This window comes from Salvelinus sp. IW2-2015, linkage group LG19 (assembly GCF_002910315.2).
Source record: "Salvelinus sp. IW2-2015 linkage group LG19, ASM291031v2, whole genome shotgun sequence".
In the NCBI taxonomy this organism is placed as follows: Eukaryota; Metazoa; Chordata; class Actinopteri; order Salmoniformes; family Salmonidae; genus Salvelinus; species Salvelinus sp. IW2-2015.
Genome location: NC_036859.1, coordinates 5,089,712 through 5,110,756, shown reverse-complemented (window position 1 = coordinate 5,110,756; position 21,045 = coordinate 5,089,712). Strand labels below are relative to the sequence as shown.

At 41.7% G+C, this 21,045-nt stretch overlaps 1 protein-coding gene across 2 annotated transcripts in view; it reads left to right on the top strand.

Moving 5' to 3' along the window:
* LOC111979653 (zinc finger protein 512B-like) overlaps positions 1 to 21,045 on the top strand; it is an 86,367-nt gene that overhangs the window by 33,573 nt on the left and 31,749 nt on the right. For both annotated transcript variants that reach the window (XM_024010269.3, XM_024010268.3), the window contains exons 4-8: positions 11,791 to 11,870; positions 11,961 to 12,089; positions 12,311 to 12,483; positions 12,571 to 12,827; positions 20,397 to 20,468. In XM_024010269.3, the coding sequence (XP_023866037.1) occupies positions 11,791 to 11,870; positions 11,961 to 12,089; positions 12,311 to 12,483; positions 12,571 to 12,827; positions 20,397 to 20,468 (711 nt within the window). The remainder of the gene's footprint in view (positions 1 to 11,790; positions 11,871 to 11,960; positions 12,090 to 12,310; positions 12,484 to 12,570; positions 12,828 to 20,396; positions 20,469 to 21,045) is intronic.

Genomic DNA, 21,045 nt, shown 5'->3' with positions numbered 1-21,045 from the left:
CTCAGTTAGGTGGTTTACTGATTTTTGTCCTCTGAAGTCCTTGGGTAGGCAGTCGGAGTCTGGAAGGGCATGAAGGGTAGGCAGTCGGAGTCTGGAAGGGCATGAAGGAATCTTTGGGTTGTCTGAGAATTTGACTTTTGATGCTCCTTGGTTGGGGTCTGAGCAAAGGGTGGCTTTTTGAAGATATATTTTGATTTGTTTAACACTATGGTTACATGATTGTATTATTTCGTAGTTTTGATCTCTTCATCTATTATTCTACAATGTAGAATAGTAAAAATAAAGAAAAACCTTTGAATGAGTAGGCGTTCTAAAACTTTTGTCCGGTAGTGTATATTTATTCCTTATTGTTTCACTCACTTCTCATTTCCCCCCCTGCTGCTCCCCCCAAGAACACTTACCCTGCCCCCAATGGACATTTATCATTTCTACAGTTGTAAATGTGTATATTTATTATTGTTTCATTCACTTCTCTTTGCTTTTGACCTGCACTGTTGGAGTTCGGAGCATAAGAATATCACTGTACCCTGTGCATGTGACTAATATTCTCATGGAATTGATTCAAAAACTCTTAAATAGTTGCTATATCGGCTAATTGATCATTACGGCGTAGCTTGTTGGCCAGTAAATGAGTGGGACGATTACCACGGAAGTAATGGTTGAGTCTTATTCGATGGATGTCAAATTATGCTCTCTGTCAGTTGCATTATTTTTTATAAAACCTTTGTGGCATCCCATAGAGTCCAAGGGTTGTTGACTGAATTTGTATTGATCATTAGGAATTAATTTAGTTCAATATGAAATTGATCACAGAATGTAGGATTTTGTAGTATTGAAACTCCATCTTGTGGCTCTTTTAGCAGATTCTGACATTTTGAAGTTGGCACTAGTAAGCGTGAAAGATTTATGCCTGTTTAAGTAAAAAGTGTACTCTTTTCCTTATGGATTTTGTGCCCGCCATGCATCAATGAGGTTGTAATCAGAGAGTATATGCTGGAGAGCCTTGGTTGCATGTGGATTGTAGTTTGTCTTATTACATTTGTCCCACATGTCATTCATGTCTGTCCCAATAACCAGATGGAAATCAGTTAATCCAAACAATATGCTGTTCAGAGAATCCAAAAATGTAGTATCATATGAATTTGGATCATACATATTAATAAATGAAATGCTTTTTCCACTATGGATACATTTCAGGAAATTGATTATGCGTTCTTGGTCTTCGCCTTTACCCAGGAAGGTAATTACTTATGTATCATTATGATTACACCTTTAATTTTATTTGGGGCTGATGAAAAAGCTGAACGTTTTGACAAATAGTTCTTTATTTTATGTTCGTCCTTTTGAAGCAGGTGTGTCTCTTGTAACATTTGCTATATCAATATGGTTTCTTGCTTGGCTATCAAGACAGCTGGAACGTTTAATAGGTGGGTTTAGGCCTTTCAAATTCAAAGAGAGAATAGTTAGCGTTGCCATTGTTTAAATTTTTTTTAAGTATTATTAATGATGTAATTGTTATTAATGCCATGGATGTGAAACAAAAACAAAGGGTTTCCCACCCATTGGTCGTTCCCCACCCAGAAATGCCTTCATTGTGAGGAGCGGCGGCTATGCTTGGTTTTTAATCAAATGAAAGAAATGGGGGGAAAAACATGAGTTATGTTTCTAAATACAAGGTTTACGGGCACACTAAAACACATCTCTTGTTCCATGTGCAAATGGGCACTGTGCGTCACAGCTGGATAGGCTGCGCTTCCATTTTCAAAATCCATGCCATAAACGACTAGTTGATCTTGAATATCCCCTCCAGCACATACAGAAATTGTCACTTTAGTATGTGTTTATAAGGACACACCTCAGATATTGCCAACACTCCCACCTCAGCGCAAGCATTTAAGACAGGTAAATTACGAATCCTGGCGCTAGGGTTTGAAAATTGGAGATCGGTGGCTTTAACAGTGCTGGCTTGACACTAGCCGAGAATAGAGCCCTCAGGCTCAAATTATTGTGACAAGAGTCCCACACCTGGTTATCCCACATCACTGGGAATCAGAGCCAGAATGGGACAGAGAGGGAAGGAGCGAGGGAGGGAGGGAAAGAGAAGGGGTGGAAGCTCGCGACACTAGTGAGGTTCAGTTTTAAGTATTTTAATATGCAAAATGCGCTTATATCCGTAACTCTTGAGGTACTGTCTGACCTCTCAGATAGGATAAGAACAGTACATTCCTTCCAAATGACCAAGGGTAAAAAAAGAAAAAGTTAAAAGGGTAATTTTAATTTCAGTTGTGGTCCTGTGAGGGAGAAGGCATACAAACTTGGCTGTGGTTCACTAGTAAGTAACAATGCTCTTCCAGTATATGGCCTGTGTTGTTAGCATCCTGCTAGTGGTTATATATTGGTTATTTTATAGGTCTTTCAGCAACAGGCCTGGGTCCTATGTTGGCTATGTCACTTATTGTGGCTTGAAAGTACCCAGTGGGCTCCCGAGTGGCGAAGCGGTCTAAGGCACTGCTAGAGGCGTCACTACAGACCCTGGTTAGATTCCAGGCTGTATCACAACCGGCCGTGATTGGGAGTCCCATAGGGCGGCGCACAATTGGCCCAGTATCGTCCGGGTTTGGCCGGGGTAGGCCGTCATTGTATATAAGAATTTGTTCTTAAGTTCTTAACGGACTTGCCTAGTTAAATAAAAGGTCAAATGAAAATAGTGTTACCACATGGTTTCTGTAGATGTCCTGTGAATACCAAGGGACATACAGTAGGACTGTAGAATAATACTGTATTCATGTCTTGAACACTACTGTATACCCTAGCCAAGCCAATTGAACCCGTCTCCAGGTGGAGGTAAAGCGTCAAGTAAATGTCTGGAGGTGAAGGGGTTTATTGAACCTCGTTATGCTCCTAACAGTGTTTCCATTGATCTCTCAGCTGTAGCTACTATAGTGGCTGTTCACAAACTGCTTATTGTCCCCAGACACTAGCCCGGATACACACTGAATTGGTACATTTCACTGATATTGTGAAGTGAATTAGAGCAGTTCGAATACAGTCTACCCGGACACACATTTTAGATTCTGCTGTCACATTTATATACAGGTCAACAAATGTTTAGGACAAACCATCAGATAACGTCATAAGGGCAGTATAGGGTGGGTGAGACATTCCATACACTTCCTATGTTTTCCCAGAGGCCCACTGGTTTTCCTCTTGTTTTTATACTGTACATGTACAACAAAGTGGGATTCATTTAGTAACGGAAGCAGCATGGTGCTCTCATCATTGAGAATAAGTGGTGTGGTTGGGTTGTCACTCGGCCATCCCCGAAACACAGCTAACAGGACAGGATGTGGTCAGAGAGGGTGTCTGTCTGGAATAGACTAGTGTGTGTGCCTGCATGCCAGAGTCATGGGAATAGGGTGTTAACCAGGGAAACGGGTAGCACCATTAGAGCTGTATGGCCAATTCCATGATGACATGCTATCATAGGATTACCTTAAAAGGCACCGTCTGCTTTTTGGAAAGTATTTTAAGTCTCCTGACTATGGGATAGAAGTTGCATTTAGGCACAGATCTAAGAACAGCTTTCCCTCACCAAATCCTAACCTTAACCATTAAGGTCAGGGAAGCAAAACTGTCATTAGATCAGCGTCTAGGGGCCACATCACCCTACTTCTGGGCCCCAGAGCAGACAGTCTGTCCGTCTGGTACCCCCTGTGTGGTGGGACGCTGGTTATGCGGGGGTGGCAGTTCAACAGTGACAGGACTGTCAGGCTACCAACGGTGTAGTCCCTCATCTCCAGCCCACCACACTGCTGACCGAGCATCTCTTTACTAGCAGCTCTCTCTCTCTTTCTGCCCCTTAATATTTCCCTCTCTCTTTCTCCCTGTGTCTCATTATCTCTCTTTCTACTCTCCCTCATCTATCCCAAAGCCTTTCTCCTCTCAACTCTCTTCCTGGTGAGAACACAAAGCTACAATCGATAGGAGTTATAGATTGGTAATATTTGTTTTGGGGGAGAACTGTAATGGAAAACAGAAACATGGATCGGTGGCAGCTAGAAAGCCGGTGACGACGAACGACGCCCGAACAAGGAGAGGCACCAACTTCGGCGGAAGTCGTGACAGTTATTTATCAAAATGTGGAAAAGGGGAAGGGGTCTGAAAACGTTTCCGAATGCACTGTATTTCTGTCAGTGTATTTGAGAATTTTCAAATACTTTCCAAGTGTATTTCCAAGTACATTCAAATATTCAACTACTTGTCTTTTCAGAATGATATCTATCTGAATATTTACTTCAAATGTATGTCAAAGTAATTGAGATATTTGAAATAGTATTTGAACCCAGGTCTGGTACATTGATAATAGGAAAGGGGAAAGCCATAAACCGAAATGTGTCTTCCGCATTTAACCCGACCTCTCTGAATCCGAGATTCACATCATCGGCGCCCAGGGAGCACTTTTTGTTTGAGTTAACTGCCTTGCTCAAGGGCAGAACGACAGATATTTACCTTGTAGGCTCGGGAATTCAATCCAGCAACGCTCCTACCCGCCAGGCTACCTGCCGCCATTATGTAATAATATTTTTGTATAAAAATATGTTTCAGTTGAAGTCGGAAGTTTACATACACTTAGGTTGCAGTCATTAAAACTAATTTTTCAACCACCACACATTTCTTGTTAACAAACTATAGTTTTGGCAAGTTGGTTAGGACATCTACTTTGCATGACACAAGTAATTTTTCCAACAATTGTTTACAGGTAGATTATTTCACTTATAATTCACTGTATAACAATTCCAGTGGGTCAGAAGTTTACATACACTAAGTTGACTATGCCTTTAAACAGCTTGGAAAATTCCAGAAAATGATCCCATGGATTTAGAAGCTTCTGATGGGCTAATTTACATAATTTGAGTCATTTGAGTACCTGTGCATGTATTTCAAGGCCTACCTTCAAACTCAGTGCCTTTGCTTGACATCATGGGAAAATCAAAAGAAATCAACCCAGACATAATTTTTTTTTAGACCTCCACAAGTCTGGTTCATCCTTGGGAGCAATTTCCAAGCGCCTGAAGGTACCACATTCATCTGTACAAACAATAGTACGCAAGTATAAACACCATGGGACCACGCAGCCGTCATACCGCTCAGGAAGGAGACGCCTTCTGTCTCCTAGAGATGAACGTACTTTCGTGCGAAAAGTGCAAATCAATCCCAGAACAACAGCAAAGGACCTTGTGAAGATGCTGGAGGAAACGGGTACAAAGTATCTATATCCACAGAAAAAAGTCCTATATCTACATAATTTAAAAGGCCGCTCAGCATGGAAGAAGCCACTGCTCCAAAGCCGCCATAAAAAGAACTGACTACCATTTGTAACTGCACATGAGGACAAAGATCGTACTTTTTGGAGAAATGTCCTCTGGTCTGATGAAACAAAAATAGAACTGTTTGGCCATAATGACCATCATTATGTTTGGAGGAAAAAGGGGGAGGCTTGCAAGCCGAAGAATACCTTCCCAACCATGAAGCGGGGGTGGCAGCATCATGTTGTGGGGGTGCTTTGCTGCAACGTCAAGGTATTGAAGTGGCCATCACAAATCCCTGACCTCAATCTTGTAGAAAATTTGTAGGTAGAACTGAAAAAGCAAGGAGGCCTACAAACCTGACTTAGTTACACCAGCTCTGTCAGGAGGAATCGGCCAAAATTCACCCAACTTATTGTGGGAAGCTTGTGGAAGGCTACCTAAAATGTTTGACCCAAGTTAAACAATTTAAAGGCAATGCTACCAAATACTAATTGAGTATATGTAAACTTCTGACCCAACTTCTGACTGGGAATGTGAACAAAATAAAAGCTGAAATAAATAATTCTCTCTACTATTTTTCTGACATTTCACATTCTTAACAAAAGTGGTGATCCTAACTGACCTAAGACGGGGACTTTTTACTAGGATTAAATGTCAGGAATTGTGAAAAACTGAATTTAAATGTATTTGGCTAAGGTGTATGTAAACTTCCGACTTCAACTCTATGTATGTAATGAATAATAACCTGAACAACAGCTTGTTAAAGTCTTTTAGTCTTGATCCTAATAATCTAGTAGGCCTACTTGGTAAACAGTCTAGGAATTCCATCTCAGAGCAATGTGTTTTTTTTGTTGCTTCAACAGCTCCTAAGCGGCTCATAAGTAGAGTCCACAAGACACTGTAGGCTGATAGAATCAACAGAACTTAAATAAACATTTTCTATCTTTCTAAACTTTAGAATGACGTGAGGCATACCAGGCAGTCTGTCATTGGAATAGAGTGCTCTAGAATCAATGTAGGTCCTAAGAGCCAATTCAGAATGCAGAAATCATTGAGTTTTGGGTTTCTGTTGATTTTGCCGTTTTTAGCGTGACATATCGTCTTTGGTAACAAGATACCCCCACAGTTGAGCTGTGCTGTGTGTGGATTCTTGGCTCATAGAGAATGCTCTGTAGTGCACTTTGTGCTATCGAATGGAGAAGTAACGTGTGTGTGTGTGTGTGAACTAAAGAGGGCCTTCAGCCAGAGAGGGAAAGGGAAAATGAATGTTTCTGGGCTACCTGAAGCAACTGTCTGAGCAGCTGTAATGTTAGTGTGTTCCTACTGTCTGAAAACAGGCCAGGGAGCGACAGATGTCATGGGGAGAGAGAGAGAGAGACACGGACAAAATGGAGAGAGACAGGAGAGAGACAGGAGAGAGACAGGAGAGAGAGACAGGAGAGCGAGACAGGAGGGGGAGAGCGACAGGAGAGAGAGACGAGACTGGAGAGAGCGGGAGAGACACGAGAGAGAGCGACAGGAGAGAGAAGGAGAGAGAGAGACGGGAGGGGGGAGACAGACAGAGGATTATTATAATATTTCAGAGGGAAAAGGAAGGAGATGGGGAAAGAGAGGATCAAGAAACTAGGCAGGTTTCCATGACCCAGGTTTATTCGACAAAAGCAATGTCGGAAAAAAAATCCTAGCAACATGTGTAATGGAAACGGCAGATATAGGAGACATTTTCTAAAGAGCACAGTTTTTTATTCGTTCGACGGGTGGATTTTTCTTTTGTCGCACTTTATTGCGACAAATGACGATGAAAACTGTGTTTTTAGAATAAATGACGATTGACAAATAATTGTGAAGGTACACAGGGCACGTTATCCCAGAACTACAAAGCTCCGCTCCACTCCACAGGTCATTCTAAGTGCCTACTGCTAAATAAAAATGTTCAACGATAAAAATCCTGTTTCTTTGTAGGACAAGGATTGTCCTGACTTTCAATGATGGCTGAATTGCTTAGCCTGGCTTTTTCTGATCTACAGGAGCGCAAGTTTCACCATGGCACGGAACGTGGCGATACGTGGCCACATGAGAATTATTAGAATATGGCATATATTCGTCATTTATTGCATTCTGTCCATGCTGGCTTTCACGGGCTACCTAAGACATGAACCAGATAGTTTGGAGGGCGTACAGACTGTCGACAATTTATTCACGAGCAATTTTCCTAAATGGTAAATGGAAAAACTTCGACCATTTTTATTTTTATTTTTTAGGTGTGACGTCATTATGTCCAACTTTTTTTATCGACACGAGGCCGTTCAATGGAAACGCACCGTAGAAGACAATTGTAGCATCTGTTTTCTATGCAAACGTTCTAAATGTTGACGTCAAACATTTGCTGGAGAAGTTCACGGAAATCTATCTAGTGGGAGGGGGATTGCTAGAAGAGAGAGAAAGAGGAAGTGAAGTGTATAAAAAGAAAGGAAGGGTGAGAGTGTGAAGAAATGGTGTCCAGCTGGAGAGAGAGTGAGAAGACAACTGTTAGGTCCAGCTGTTCCACACACCCTCATCACTATGAGGCGAGAATGACTGAGTGTACTGTAGAAACAGCAGATCCACATGTGATTATAATGTACCATACTGTATGTACATGCATTGGTCGCAGATATGCTATTTGCTGGGGTTGGGGAGTGAGCATTTGTTCTAAACTGTCTGTGTGTCTGTTTACAAACTTCTGAGTTCCAGACAGACAAAGGCTCCTGTGTGTTAAAGGGGAAACAAATGGTTGCTTTCTGCTGTAGCAGAGTGTTGCTGTGGTGTGTGTGTGTGTGTGTGTGTGTTTCCTAGTCGCTGTGTTTTAAATTATTTATTGCACCGTAACAAGTCAAAGCAAACACCTGTGTGTTTGTGTGTGTGCTCAGGGAAAGTGGTAGCAGGCGGCGTAACTAGGGAAACACGGGTTAATTGAGATCACAAGGCAGCTTGCAATGCTCCTGGGGCCTGACTCCTTTTTTCTCCTCCACTCCAATCTTGTCTTCTCTCATCTCCCCTCCTCCTGTCTGTTCATACCTTCCCTTTTCTCCTCACTTCTCTTCTATCCTCTCTTCTCTCCCCAGAGAGGTTGAACAATGTGCAGCTGCAGTTTAGACAGCTGGGAGGGTGGTGTGTGTGTTTGCGTGTGTGTCTGGTGTGTGTTTGCCAGTCTCATGTTGGGGAGGGAGATTCAAAGAGAAAATAGGCATTGTGTTTTGACGAAGATGGTGAGTGTGTGTGTATGAGTGTGTTTGTATGTCAGTGTGTGTGTTTTAGCTCTGTCCTTGTATTTATACTTACGTGTGTTCTTGTGCGCACACGTGTGTGTGTGTGTTTGTGTGTGGGGGTTTTTCATCAGGAAATGGTAGTACTAGCTAAGAGAGGTGGGTCTTATTTCCATAGCAACAGGAACATATCTTACCCAATAATGAAATTCATTAATTATAACTTCTTTTTTTTTTAAGAGGCCTTTATTTTCCAAGACAGCAATTAAAATGCACGCTCAATTTCCTCCCAGCTCAAGAGCTGCACCATTTGAATGAATCACCTCTCCTGCTGCAAGTGAGACAACTAATAGGCCAATGTCCTTCTTATGTCTGAGGAATATTAATACACACCCTTCACACTGTTTATGTGAGGTGTGTGTGCGTGAATGGGTGTGTATGTTGCATATTAGTGAGAGTGTGTGTGCAAACAGTATTAGACAGCAATAGTTGAGAGGGCTAATGGGGAAATGTTTATGCACAAAGAATATCATCAGTTTTTCTGCATCATTACCATCAGTACCCAATCAAAGATGACATGTTTATCCCTCATACCTTACCTTATGTTTACTGAGAGGAAAATCCCCGTGCTATCAAATGGTGTTTCAGTATAAATAATAATCACATAAAGTCAAATCAGTGAAACTGAAATCCTCTAACCCTGTTTTATCTCATTCTCTTCATTTAAAGACTCAATCGTGGACACTCTCTTACTGACAGTTGTGGCTGCTTTCGTGTGATGTATTGTTGTCTCTACCTTCTTGCACTTTGTGCTGTTGTCTGTGCCCAATAATGTGTGTACCATGTTGTGCTGCTGCCATGTTGTGTGGCTATTTTTAATCCCTGCGGCCATCACCTTTTGCCTTTTGGTAGGCCGGCATTGTAAATAATAATTTGTTCCTAACTGACTTGCCTAGTTAAATAAAAAAAATACAGAAACAGGCCCAGATCTAGATGTGAGCTCTCTGTCCATAGTACAGTCAAGGGCTGTTTTTTTGATTCAGGACTGTCAAGCTAGTGGACGTTGAATAGGTGACTAGGGCTGGGCGGTATACCGTATTTTACTATWTACCGGTAGTGATGCACGGACCGGTTTGGGTTTTTCCTTTTACCTTCAATAACAGTATTTTAATGTTTGGTTTTTTAAATGTGATACCCGTGTGTAACGTCCATTTTTATAGTTTACTCCGCTACTTGAGTCATCCCTCTCCGCTCTCCGAAAGTCTCTCTCCACACAGACCTAGTCCCACCCCTGTCACTCAAGGAGAGCATTTGTTGTTGCTTGACCACGAGACTTTCGTTTAGTCTGCATGGTCAATGCAGCAATGTTGATGACAATGATGCTGTTTTCACTTTGATCTTAATGTAAACCCACAAGCGTTCTATAATGACATTAATTTGTGTTTCTTGCCTCTGCAAACAGCTTGTTTGTAATTTCTTAGCAAGTTAAGCTACATCGTGTTAGCCGCTAATCGCTAGTTAGCTGGCTAGCATACTAACTAATAAAAGTACTGAGTCAGAGCAAACGTAGCTGGCTAATACAGCCTGATACCAGTGTTGATGGAGGCCCAAATCAGCATGTTGTTTGTGCAACAGTATCTTCTATATCAAGGAGGAATAGGCGAAGCATTAAAGTTGGCTACATAAATAAAGGTTATAGGGTCCCCTAGGAAACACTGAACATCACTTTGGTTCCTACCCTGTCACAACTCGTCCATGCCATTTTCATTCGTTGTCATATCAAACAACACTGTATTCAAAGTGCCCACTCTTAGAATATATATAACTATAGAATTATAATAAACGTTATATTTCCATGATTCCAGAAGTTCACCCAAGTGTTTTGATCTAAATCGCAATTGCAACATTTGGTTAAAAATAAGGCCTAGTATTTTTGCCCATATCGTGGCAGTGTGGAAATGATCTCAAATGAGTGCAGGAAATGCAGAAATGCAGGAAATTATTTTAGGTTGAAGTTGAACAGTATAAAACAATCAGAATGGAGAAAGACCCATTGAAATGATTTAGAATATATGTGTTGCCTTCCAATGGTCACACACACTACTCATAAAGCAAATGCATAATTGTATTATTCAAAAACATAAAATACCGTCATACCGTCCAAAATGTGAAAAGTACCGTGATAGGATATTTTGGCCATGTCGCCCAGCCCAAGGTGACTGGATGTAATTGTCAGGATCTTTAGCCTGGGACATGGTTGGATGGACAAAGCAGGACAGGAGAGTCTCCCATTCTCCGTCCTCTCTTCCTTTTCCTCTACATCCTCCCCTCTGTCTCTTCCCTCACCTTCTCTACACTCTTCCCCATCTGAATGGTGGTGTATCTGTTAGAGTGCACTGTGCAGGTCTCCCCCTTCGACCCCATCCTCCCCCATCCCGCTCACCTCATACTGTAGTGTAGCATAATGGGGTGTAGTGGAGGGCTGATAGAGCAGAGATGGAACTGTGGTGGAGAAAAGGAGAGACGTAATGAACCTGCCTGCCCTCCTTACCTAGGCAGAGGGGGACAAGAGAGGGAGAGCGAAGGAAGGAGAGGTAAAGAGAGAGTGTCGGGAGTGGGAAAAGAGCGATAAGGAGAAAGCGGTGTAAGCGGTATATGTCGAGAGAGAGAGAGAATCCTCTGTGTGCTTTGTCAGAGGTTGTGGTGATGTATAGGGGATTTATTTGGCTCATCAAATGGCCTTTACACACACACGCGCGCTGATGCACGCACACAGTGACACGCATGTATACGCACACACACTCACACAGCTAAACAGTCTGCTGCCATAGCTGTACCTGCACTGTTTTTTAAATATTGAGTTGCTCAGTAGGTCTTTTCCAAGCATGTTAATGACTTGGAGAAGATCTGCAAAGAGGAGTGGGACAAAATCCCTCCTGAGACATGTGCAAACCTGGTGGCAAAGGGTTTTGCCACCAAGTACTAAGTCATGTTTTGCAGAGGGGTCAAATACTTTTTCCCCTCATCAAAATGCAAGACAATTTAAAACATTTTTGACAAGCGTTTTCCTGGATTTTTTTGTTGTTATTCTGTCTCTCACTGTTCAAATAAACCTACCATTAAAATTATAGACGGATATCATTTCTTTGTCAGTGGGCAAATGTACAAATACTTTTTTCCCTCACTGTAGTTATCTAACTAAACCCTGTTATCCCTCTCTTTTTTCTCTCTCTCAGGTACACCCTGTAGTGAAAGAGGGGAGGGAAAGAAGAAGGGGCGTCCCCGAGCTGAAGTGCAGGAGCTCAGGAGTATCCCTGTAAGTATCTACTATCCCTTCTAATCCCTACTTCCTATGTAGGAGTGTGTGTGAAAGGCATGTGTATATCATCTATCTCCCTCTCTGCAGGCTAACATGATGGTCCAGTGGAAGGAGGAGTTTAAGAAGAGGTCCAGGGTAAAGTGTCCTGGTTCAGGCTGCTGGTTAGAGTTCCCCAGCATCTACGGCCTCAAATACCACTACCAACGCTGCCAGGGGGTAAGACACCACATCATCTCTCTCCTCGCCCATTCTGCTCCCCCACATCGTCCCTCCTCACCCCCTCCGTCTTTTCCATCTGTCCCCCACTATCTTCGAGGTTGTCTATATATTTATTGTCAACGTGTACACCTGTTGAATTAGATTTTGTACTTTAGATGTATCAATATCATTCCCTTTCTCTATTTTACCTCCTCCCTCTTTCTTTCTATGTCTCTCAGGTGACCATAGCAGAAAAATTGAGTCATGGCTGTCCGGACTGTAAGGCGGTGTTTGCCACTAAGGTCCGCCTCCAAAAGCACAAGCTGTGGAACCACCCCGAGAGGCCTACCGTCGAGACCAAGGCTGAGCCCAAACTACATAAGACCCCCGTGAAGGGGACCGCCAAGAAAAGGTGACGTGGGTCAGGGATTTTCACCGCAAGACATACAGCTTACCTACATACTGATTTAGATTGTACCAATGTGTCTTCTCTGTCCAGGCCTATGGAGAACACTCCACCGTCGCCTGTGTTCTTCAAAGCCAAAAAGACCCAGGAGGTGTCTAGTCCCTCCCAGAACGGGGAGTGTGCCCCCCAGAGGGGAGGGAGGAAGCAGCACCCATACCCCCAGCCCCCTCACCAGCAGGCCTCCTCATCTGACACCTCCCCCAACAGCCCAGGGGGCAGCGAGAGCGAAGATGAGGGGAGCAGCCTATCCCCACCATACCCCAATGAAGACCCTGAGAGGACAAGGCACAGTAAGATTAAAATATGATGAGGAATAGGATCTTTTTGTTAGAGCCCGACCGATATTATCAGCCAATATCAGCCTTACACAGAAATATTTGTATCAGTCTTTATATATATACAATGAACAAATACATCTGCTCATTTGCTGTAATTTTTATAATTTTTCAATGGTTTCTTGAAGAGGGCGCTTTACATTTTTTTATTTTTGTCTTTGAGTGATTTACAGTTAGTGCATTCATCTTAAGATAGTCAGGTGGGACAAGTAGCTTGCCACAGCCAGTGACAGCATATTTGAATGCGTAAATAATAAAAAGTACACTTCACCGAGCAAGCAGCCCTGTTCTCATCACATTCTCACTTAGTTAACCCTTTGACGCGTACGATCACATATTTGTGATCACTGTTGAGCTGTCCCTGCAGCGTACGATCTCAAATATGTGATTGGAACAGTAGCAACAGAACGTATGACGCAACAAACGCATCTAAACATTGTTGTCTGAACAGCATCTAAATATTTTTTTGTACTGATGGAAAATAAAGGTCTTAAACTTTATTCCTCAATTTGACAGTTTATTGTAAAAGATAAATGCGAACTTCATCATTCAAGCGTCCTATGGAACACATCCACAGTTCCCAGTTGTTTTGAACGTGGCATAAGACGCAAATACCAAAACCTGCGGGCTCTCCTTCACTGCAGCCGAGGTGAGTAAAACATTTAAACGTGTTAACCCTCGCAAGGCTGCAGGCCCAGACGGCATTCCCAGCCGCGTCCTCGGAGCATGCGCAGACCAGCTGGCTGGTGTGTTTACGGACATATTCAATCAATCCTTATCCCAGTCTGCTGTTCCCACATGCTTCAAGAGGGCCACCGTTGTTCCTGTTCCCAAGAAAGCTAAGGTAACTGAGCTAAACGACTACCGCCCCGTAGCACTSACTTCCGTCATCATGAAGTGCTTTGAGAGACTAGTCAAGGACTCTCCTGACCTAGACCCACTCCAATTTGGCTTACCGACCCAATAGGTCCACAGATGAAGCAACCACACTGCACACTGCCCTAACCCATCTGGACAAGAGGAATACCTATGTGAGAATGCTGTTCATCGACTACAGCTCAGCATTTAACACCATAGTACCCTCCAAACTCGTGATCAAGCTCGAGACCTGGGTCTCGACCCCGCCCTGTGCAACTGGGTACTGACTTCCTGACGGCCCGCCCCAGGTGGTGAGGGTAGGTAACAACATCTCCACCCCGCTGATCCTCAACACTGGGCCCCACAAGGGTGCGTTCTGAGCCCTCTCCTGTACTCCCTGTTCACCCACGACTGCGTGGCCATGCACGCCTCCAATTCAATCATCAAGTTTGCGGACGACACTACAGTGGTAGGCTTGATTACAAACAACGACGAGACGGCCTACAGGGAGGAGGTGAGGGCCCTCGGAGTGTGGTGTCAGGAAAATAACCTCACACTCAACGTCAACAAAACAAAGGAGATGATTGTGGACTTCAGGAAACAGCAGAGGGAGCACCCCCCTATCCACATCGATGGGACAGTCGTGGAGAGGGTAGTAAGTTTTAAGTTCCTAGGCGTACACATCCGGACAAACTGAATTGGTCACCCACACAGACAGCGTTGTGAAGAAGGCGCAGCAGCGCCTCTTCAACCTCAGGAGGCTGAAGAATTTCGGCTTGTCACCAAAAGCACTCACAAACTTCTACAGATGCACAATCGAGAGCATCCTGTTGGGCTGTATCACGCCGCTGGTACGGCAACTGCTCCCGCCCACAACCGTAAGGCTCTCCAGAGGGTAGTGAGGTCTGCACAACGCATCACTGGGGGCAAACTACCTGCCCTCCAGGACACCTACAACCACGTGAACCTACACCACCTGATGTCACAGGAAGGCCATAAAGATCATCAAGGACAACAACCACCCGAGCCACTGCCTGTTCACCCCGCTATCATCCAGAAGGCGAGGTCAGTACAGATGCATCAAAGCAGGGACCGAGAGACTGGAAAACAGCTTCTATCTCAAGGCCATCAGACTGTTAAACAGCCACCACTAACATTTAGTGGCTGCTGCCAACATACTGACTCAACTCCAGCCACTTTAATAATGGGAATTGATGGAAATGTATGTAAAAATGTATCACTAGCCACTTCATACAATGCCACTTAATATAATGTATGTGTATATACTGTACTCTATCATCTACTGCATCTTGCCATCTTTATGTAATAAATGTATCACTAGCCACTTTAAACTATGCCACTTTATGTTTATGTACCCTACATTACTCATCTCATATGTATAGACTGTACACTATACCATCTACTGCATCTTGCCTATGCCGTTCTGTACCATCACTCATTCATATATTTTTATGTACATATTCTTTATCCCTTTACACTTGTGTGTATGAGGTAGTAGTTGTGGAATTGTTAGGTTAGATTACTTGTTGGTTATTACTGCATTGTCGGAACTAGAAGCACAAGTATTTTGCTACACTCGCATTAACATCTGCTAATCATGTGTATGTGACAAATAAAATTTGATTTGAAATAAACAAAGTCAAAGATGGCTGCACACATTGCCCAGAAAATATCAACTTTGTTTTGTCATTTTTCAGCATATTACAAATGTGCTTGTTACAGTGTATACAAGAACCGGAGCACATGACTTGACAAGTTGTTTACAGTTTTTGACCAATCACAAAGCAAATAAAGTGTTATCACCTCATAGATCATCACCCAAATACAAGCCTCCTGCCTAGCTGTAGCGGGAACAGGGTTGCCAGAAATGGTTGAAACCATTTTAGTGGGGTTTGTGGTGGTGTAAGGTTTTCAGGTGCATGGGGGGTGGAAATGGGGGAAGGTATCGTGGAGGGTTATGATAGAGGAAATATTACTATGGGGGATTTATCAGTAAATGGGGGGGCAAACACAGGAGAAATTTTTAAGCTGAATAAAAATAGAACCCCTGGAAATGGACTCCTGGGCTCCATTTCTGAAATAAAACAAAAAGAAAATTATGTAATCAACTTTTGTTATTCCTTGATTTGTAATGTATTCTCGCAATTATGTTTTATCATTTGGCCAAATGGTTGTTGGCTAGGAAAAATGTGATTTGATTATTTCAATCAAATCATATTTTCCCTAGCCAACAACCTTTAGCCTTATCTGTAAGAACATACAGTGGTTCCTCCTTTTAAAAGTTGCATCATACTGCAGCACACCTTGCGGGCTGCTGCAGCATTCTGTGGCATGTTATTTATTTGTCAGCCATTTTTTCTGTTGATGCGAGTTAGTGCTAGTTTGACCACCAGAGGGCATATTTGAGAAGCATTTAATAGACTTCCATATTGGCATTAACAGAGAATTTAAAATATTTTTTGTAATAACATAGTATATGGGATTGATTTTAAGAAATTTGGCTTAATTCATTTGATTAATATTATGGTGTTTCTATTCCGAGAATGGATGGATGGAATAGAAAATGTAGAGCTGTACAACGTGACGGTCGGAAGTAGACTACAGCATAAGAGTATTGGAGGATTCTACATTCATATCTAAGGGGTATAACATTTCCACACCCTAATTGTAGTGTTAGCAAACGTTCAGTTGAACGTAATTGCTCTTTGCCTTCTCTACTTCTCTACCAGAAGTTAATGCTGTCGCAATGCAACCTCTTGCTAGCTAGTTAGCACAACAAATTACTAGTTAGATATTTTTCGACTTGTGTTCTCAAATTAAATCTGGAGTGCTTGAGCTCATAAGTTCAGAGTAGGGCTGGGCGATATGGCCAAAACATTATATCATGGTATTTTAAAACCAAATGGACTGTATTTTTAGTTTTGGAATAATGCCAGTTCTACATTTGCTTTATGAGTAGTGAGTGATCCTAGGGTGGCAACACATACACTCTTAAGTTATTTCAATGAGTCTTTCTCCATTCTGATTGGTTTATACTGTTCAACTTCAACCAAATCAAATGTCAGCACTTTTATAATTTCTGCATTTCCTGCACTCAATTGCAGAGGTGGAAAAAGTACCTAATTGTCGTACTTGAGGAAAAGTAAAGATTCCTTAATCGAAAATGACTAAAGTAAACGTAAAATACTACTTGAGTAAAAGTATTTGGTTTTAAATATACTTAAGTATCAAAAGTAAATGATAAAACGTACTTAAGTATCAAAAGTAAAAGTATAAATAATTTCAAATTCCTTATGATAAGCAAACCAAATGGCACCATTTTCTTTTCTTTTTTTTACGGATAGCACACTCCAACACTCAGACATAATTCACAAAATAAATATTTGTGTTTAGTGAGTCCTCCAGATCAGAGGCAGTAGATGACCAGGGATGTTCTCTTGACAAGTGCGTGAATTGGACCGTTTTCCAGTCTTGCTAAGCATGCAAAATGTAACGAGTACTTTTAGGTGTCAGGGAAAATGTATGGAGTAAAAAGTATAGTATTTTCTTTAGAAATGTAGTGAAGTAAAATTAGAAGTTGTCAAAAATAAAAATAGTAAAGTACAGGTACCAAAAAAACGACTGAAGTAGTTCTTGAAAGTATTTTTACTTTAGTTGTACTTGAAAGTATTTTTACTTAAGTACTTTACACCACTGCTCAATTGAGATAATTCCCACACTGCCATGTAGGGCTGCACGATATGGGCAAATAATCTAGGACTTACTTTTAACAAAATGTTGCAATTGCGATTTGACTTGAGAATTAGAGCAAAACTTTTGGAATCATGGAAATAGAATAACTATTCTACTTCAATATTTAGAATATAATAGTGGGCACATTAAATACAGTGTTGTTTGACATGACAATGAATTAAAATGCCAGAGAGGAGTTATTGTGAAAGGGTAGGAAATAAAGTGTTGATATGTGTTTCCTAGCAGACCCTATAAGCTTTGGCTACGTTGCGTGTTTTCTCTTAGCTACTTCATGTAGCTAACATATTCTTGCTTTGCATATTCCTCTTTGATTTAGAATATACTGTTGCACAAACAACATGCTGATTTAGGTTTACACTCTGGTATTATCAGGCTGTATTAGATAAGTACGTTTGCACTTACTCAGTACATTTATTAGCTAGCTAGCTATTAGCATTAGCGGCTAACAATTAGCGTCTCACAAGATTTATGGCAACTTGCTAAGAAAAGACAAACGAGCTGTTTGCTGATGTAAGAAACACAAACTAATAGTGTCATTATAGAATGCTAGTGAATTTATATTTAGAAGCAAAGTGAAAACAGCATTGTGGTCATCAACATTGTTGCATGTGCTCCATTGCCCATGCATACTGAATTGGCATAGCGTCGTCCGGGTTAGGGAGGGTTTGGCCGGTAAGGATATCCTTGTCTCAGTATGTAAAAAAAAATATATATATTTAAAAAAATGTAATAAAATGTATGCACTCTACTGTAAGTCGCTCTGGATAAGAGCGTCTGCTAAATGACTAAAATGTAAATGTAAATGTATTTATTTATTTTGCTCCTTTGCACCCCATTATTTCTATCTCTACTTTGCACATTCTTTCACTGCAAATCTACCATTCCAGTGTTTTACTTGCTATATTGTATTTACTTCGCCACCATGGCCTTTTTTTGCCTTTACCTCCCTTATCTCACCTCATTTGCTCACATTGTATATAGACTTATTTTTCTAATGTATTATTGACTGTATGTTTGTTTTACTCCATGTGTAACTCTGTGTTTTTGTATGTGTTGAACTGCTTTGCTTTATCTTGGCCAGGTCGCAATTGTAAATGAGAACTTGTTCTCAACTTGCCTACCTGGTTAAATAAAGGTGAAATAAAAAAATCTGTACAAACAATAGTACGCAAGTATAAACGCCATGGGACCATGCAGCCGTCATACGCTCAGGAAGGAGACGCGTTCTGTCTCCTAGAGATGAACGTACTTTGGTGCGAAAGCGCAAATCAATCCCAGAACAACAGCAAAGGACCTTGTGAAGATGCTGGAGGAAACAGGTACAAAAGTAGTAAACGAGTCCTATATCGTTATAACCTGAAAGGCCGCTCAGCAAGGAAGAAGCCACTGCTCCAAAACTGCCATAAAAAAGCCAGACTACGGTTTGCAACTGCACATGGGGACAAAGATCGTACTTTTGGAGAAATGTCCTCTGGTCTGATGAAACAAAAATAGAACTGTTTGGCCATAATGACCATCATTATGTTTGGAGGAAAATGGGGAGGCTTCAAGTCGAAGAAACCATCCCAACCGTGAAGCATGGGGTGGCAGCATGTTGTGGGGTGCTTTGCTGCAGGAGGACTGGTGCACTTCACAAATTAGATGGTATCATGAGGGAAGAAAATTATGTGGATATATTGAAGCAACATCTCAAGACATCAGTCAGGAAGTTTAAAGTTGGTCGCAAATGGGTCTTCCAAATGGACAATTACCCAAGTACTTCCAAAGTTGTGGCAAAATGGCTTAAGGACAACAATGTCAAGGTATTGAGTGGCCATCACAAAGTCCTGACCTCAATCCTATAGAACATTTGTGGGCAGAACTAAAAAGTGTGTGCGAGCAAGGAGGCCTATAAACCTGACACAGTTACTCCAGCTTTGTCAGGAGGAATGGCCAAAATTCACCCAACTTATAATGTGGGAAGCATTAGTGGGAAGGCTACCCAAAACATTTGACCCAAATTAAGCAATTTAAAGGCAATGCTACCAAATACTAATTGAGTGTATGTAAACTTCTGACGCACTGGGAATGTGATGAAAGAAATAAAAGCTGAAATAAATCATTCTCTTTTATTATTCTGACATTTCACATTCTTAAAATAAAGTGGTGATCCTAACTGACCTAAAACAGGGAATATTTACTAGGATTAAATGTCAGGAATTGTGAAAGACTGAGTTTAAATGTATTTGGCTAAGGTGTATTTACACTTCCGACTTCAACTGTTGATTATAATTACAATTTTCAAAAATACTATAGATACTCACTGCTACTACAATAGGAAGAAAGTTTTATAAGGCCTTATATGAAGCAAACATTGCGGTATTGATACAATGAGGGGTGTAGAGAATAGCGTAAAAATGCAACAATCAAATTCTAGAACAGCAGCATAGAATTCTGGTACCGCGTGCAAAAATAACTCGCGCTGTAAGTGCCGTTATTAATATTTAGATCTTACTCATCAAAAGGTTAACGTTAGCTGGCTAGCTAGCCAGCAAGGTAGTTAGCCTAGTTAGCTAGCAATCTGTGCTACTTAAGTGCAAACACTGGACTGGCACCAAAGTGAACACTTATCCTTGATACAAAAAGAATGCCGTTACTGTCCGGCATATCCGCGGGAAGTAGCACCCCCTGATAAATCACAATTAAAAAATGTATATACCTGAATATAAATAAAAATATTATGAGACTAGGAAAAAACTCGTCAGCCTCCCTAAAATCGCTATCGGACCCAAAAATCCCATATCGGTCGGGTTCTAGATTTTGTTGCATTGTGAGGGTGAAGTTTGAAGTCCAGTGGACATGGGGGCCCATGTGTTTGACGGTTTATTGCTCTCTGTTCTCCTCTTGAGCCAGGACGGAAGCAGAAAACTCCTAAGAAGTTCACTGGAGAGCAACCCTCTATCTCGGGGACGTTCGGACTGAAAGGTAGACCCTCAGCCTATCTCTTCTCACAGCTTCCCTCACTCATGCTTGAAATAAAATTAGGGGGAACTCACTCACCAGACCACTGCTGGGTCATTTTGGTTGACTACACTCTTAGAAAAAGAGGTGCGATTGATAACCGCAAATGTGTTCTTTGACTGTCCCCATAGGAGAACCCTTTGAAGAACCCTTTTTGGTTCCAGGTATAACCCTTTTTGGTTCCATGTAGAACTCTCTCCACATTGGGTTCTACATGGAACCCAAAATAGTTCTCCCTGGAACCAAAAAGGTTTCTACCCGGAAACAAAACTGGTTATCCTATGGGGATAGCCAAAAACCTTTTGGAACCCTTTGTTTCAAAGAGTGTAGGCATCTGAGAGTCCCCCATCCACTTTGTTTGTCTTAGTGGTAGTGGCCCCTCTCTCTCTGTTAATGTGTTTGAACTGTCGAGTTATTCATATCACGACTCAGTGAGTCAGAAAATGTGTCAGAATGAGAGTATGAGACTATCTTAACACCACTTTCCTCTAAGCTCAGTGACTCACACAGCACTGCACATTACATGACTCTCTCTTTCTAT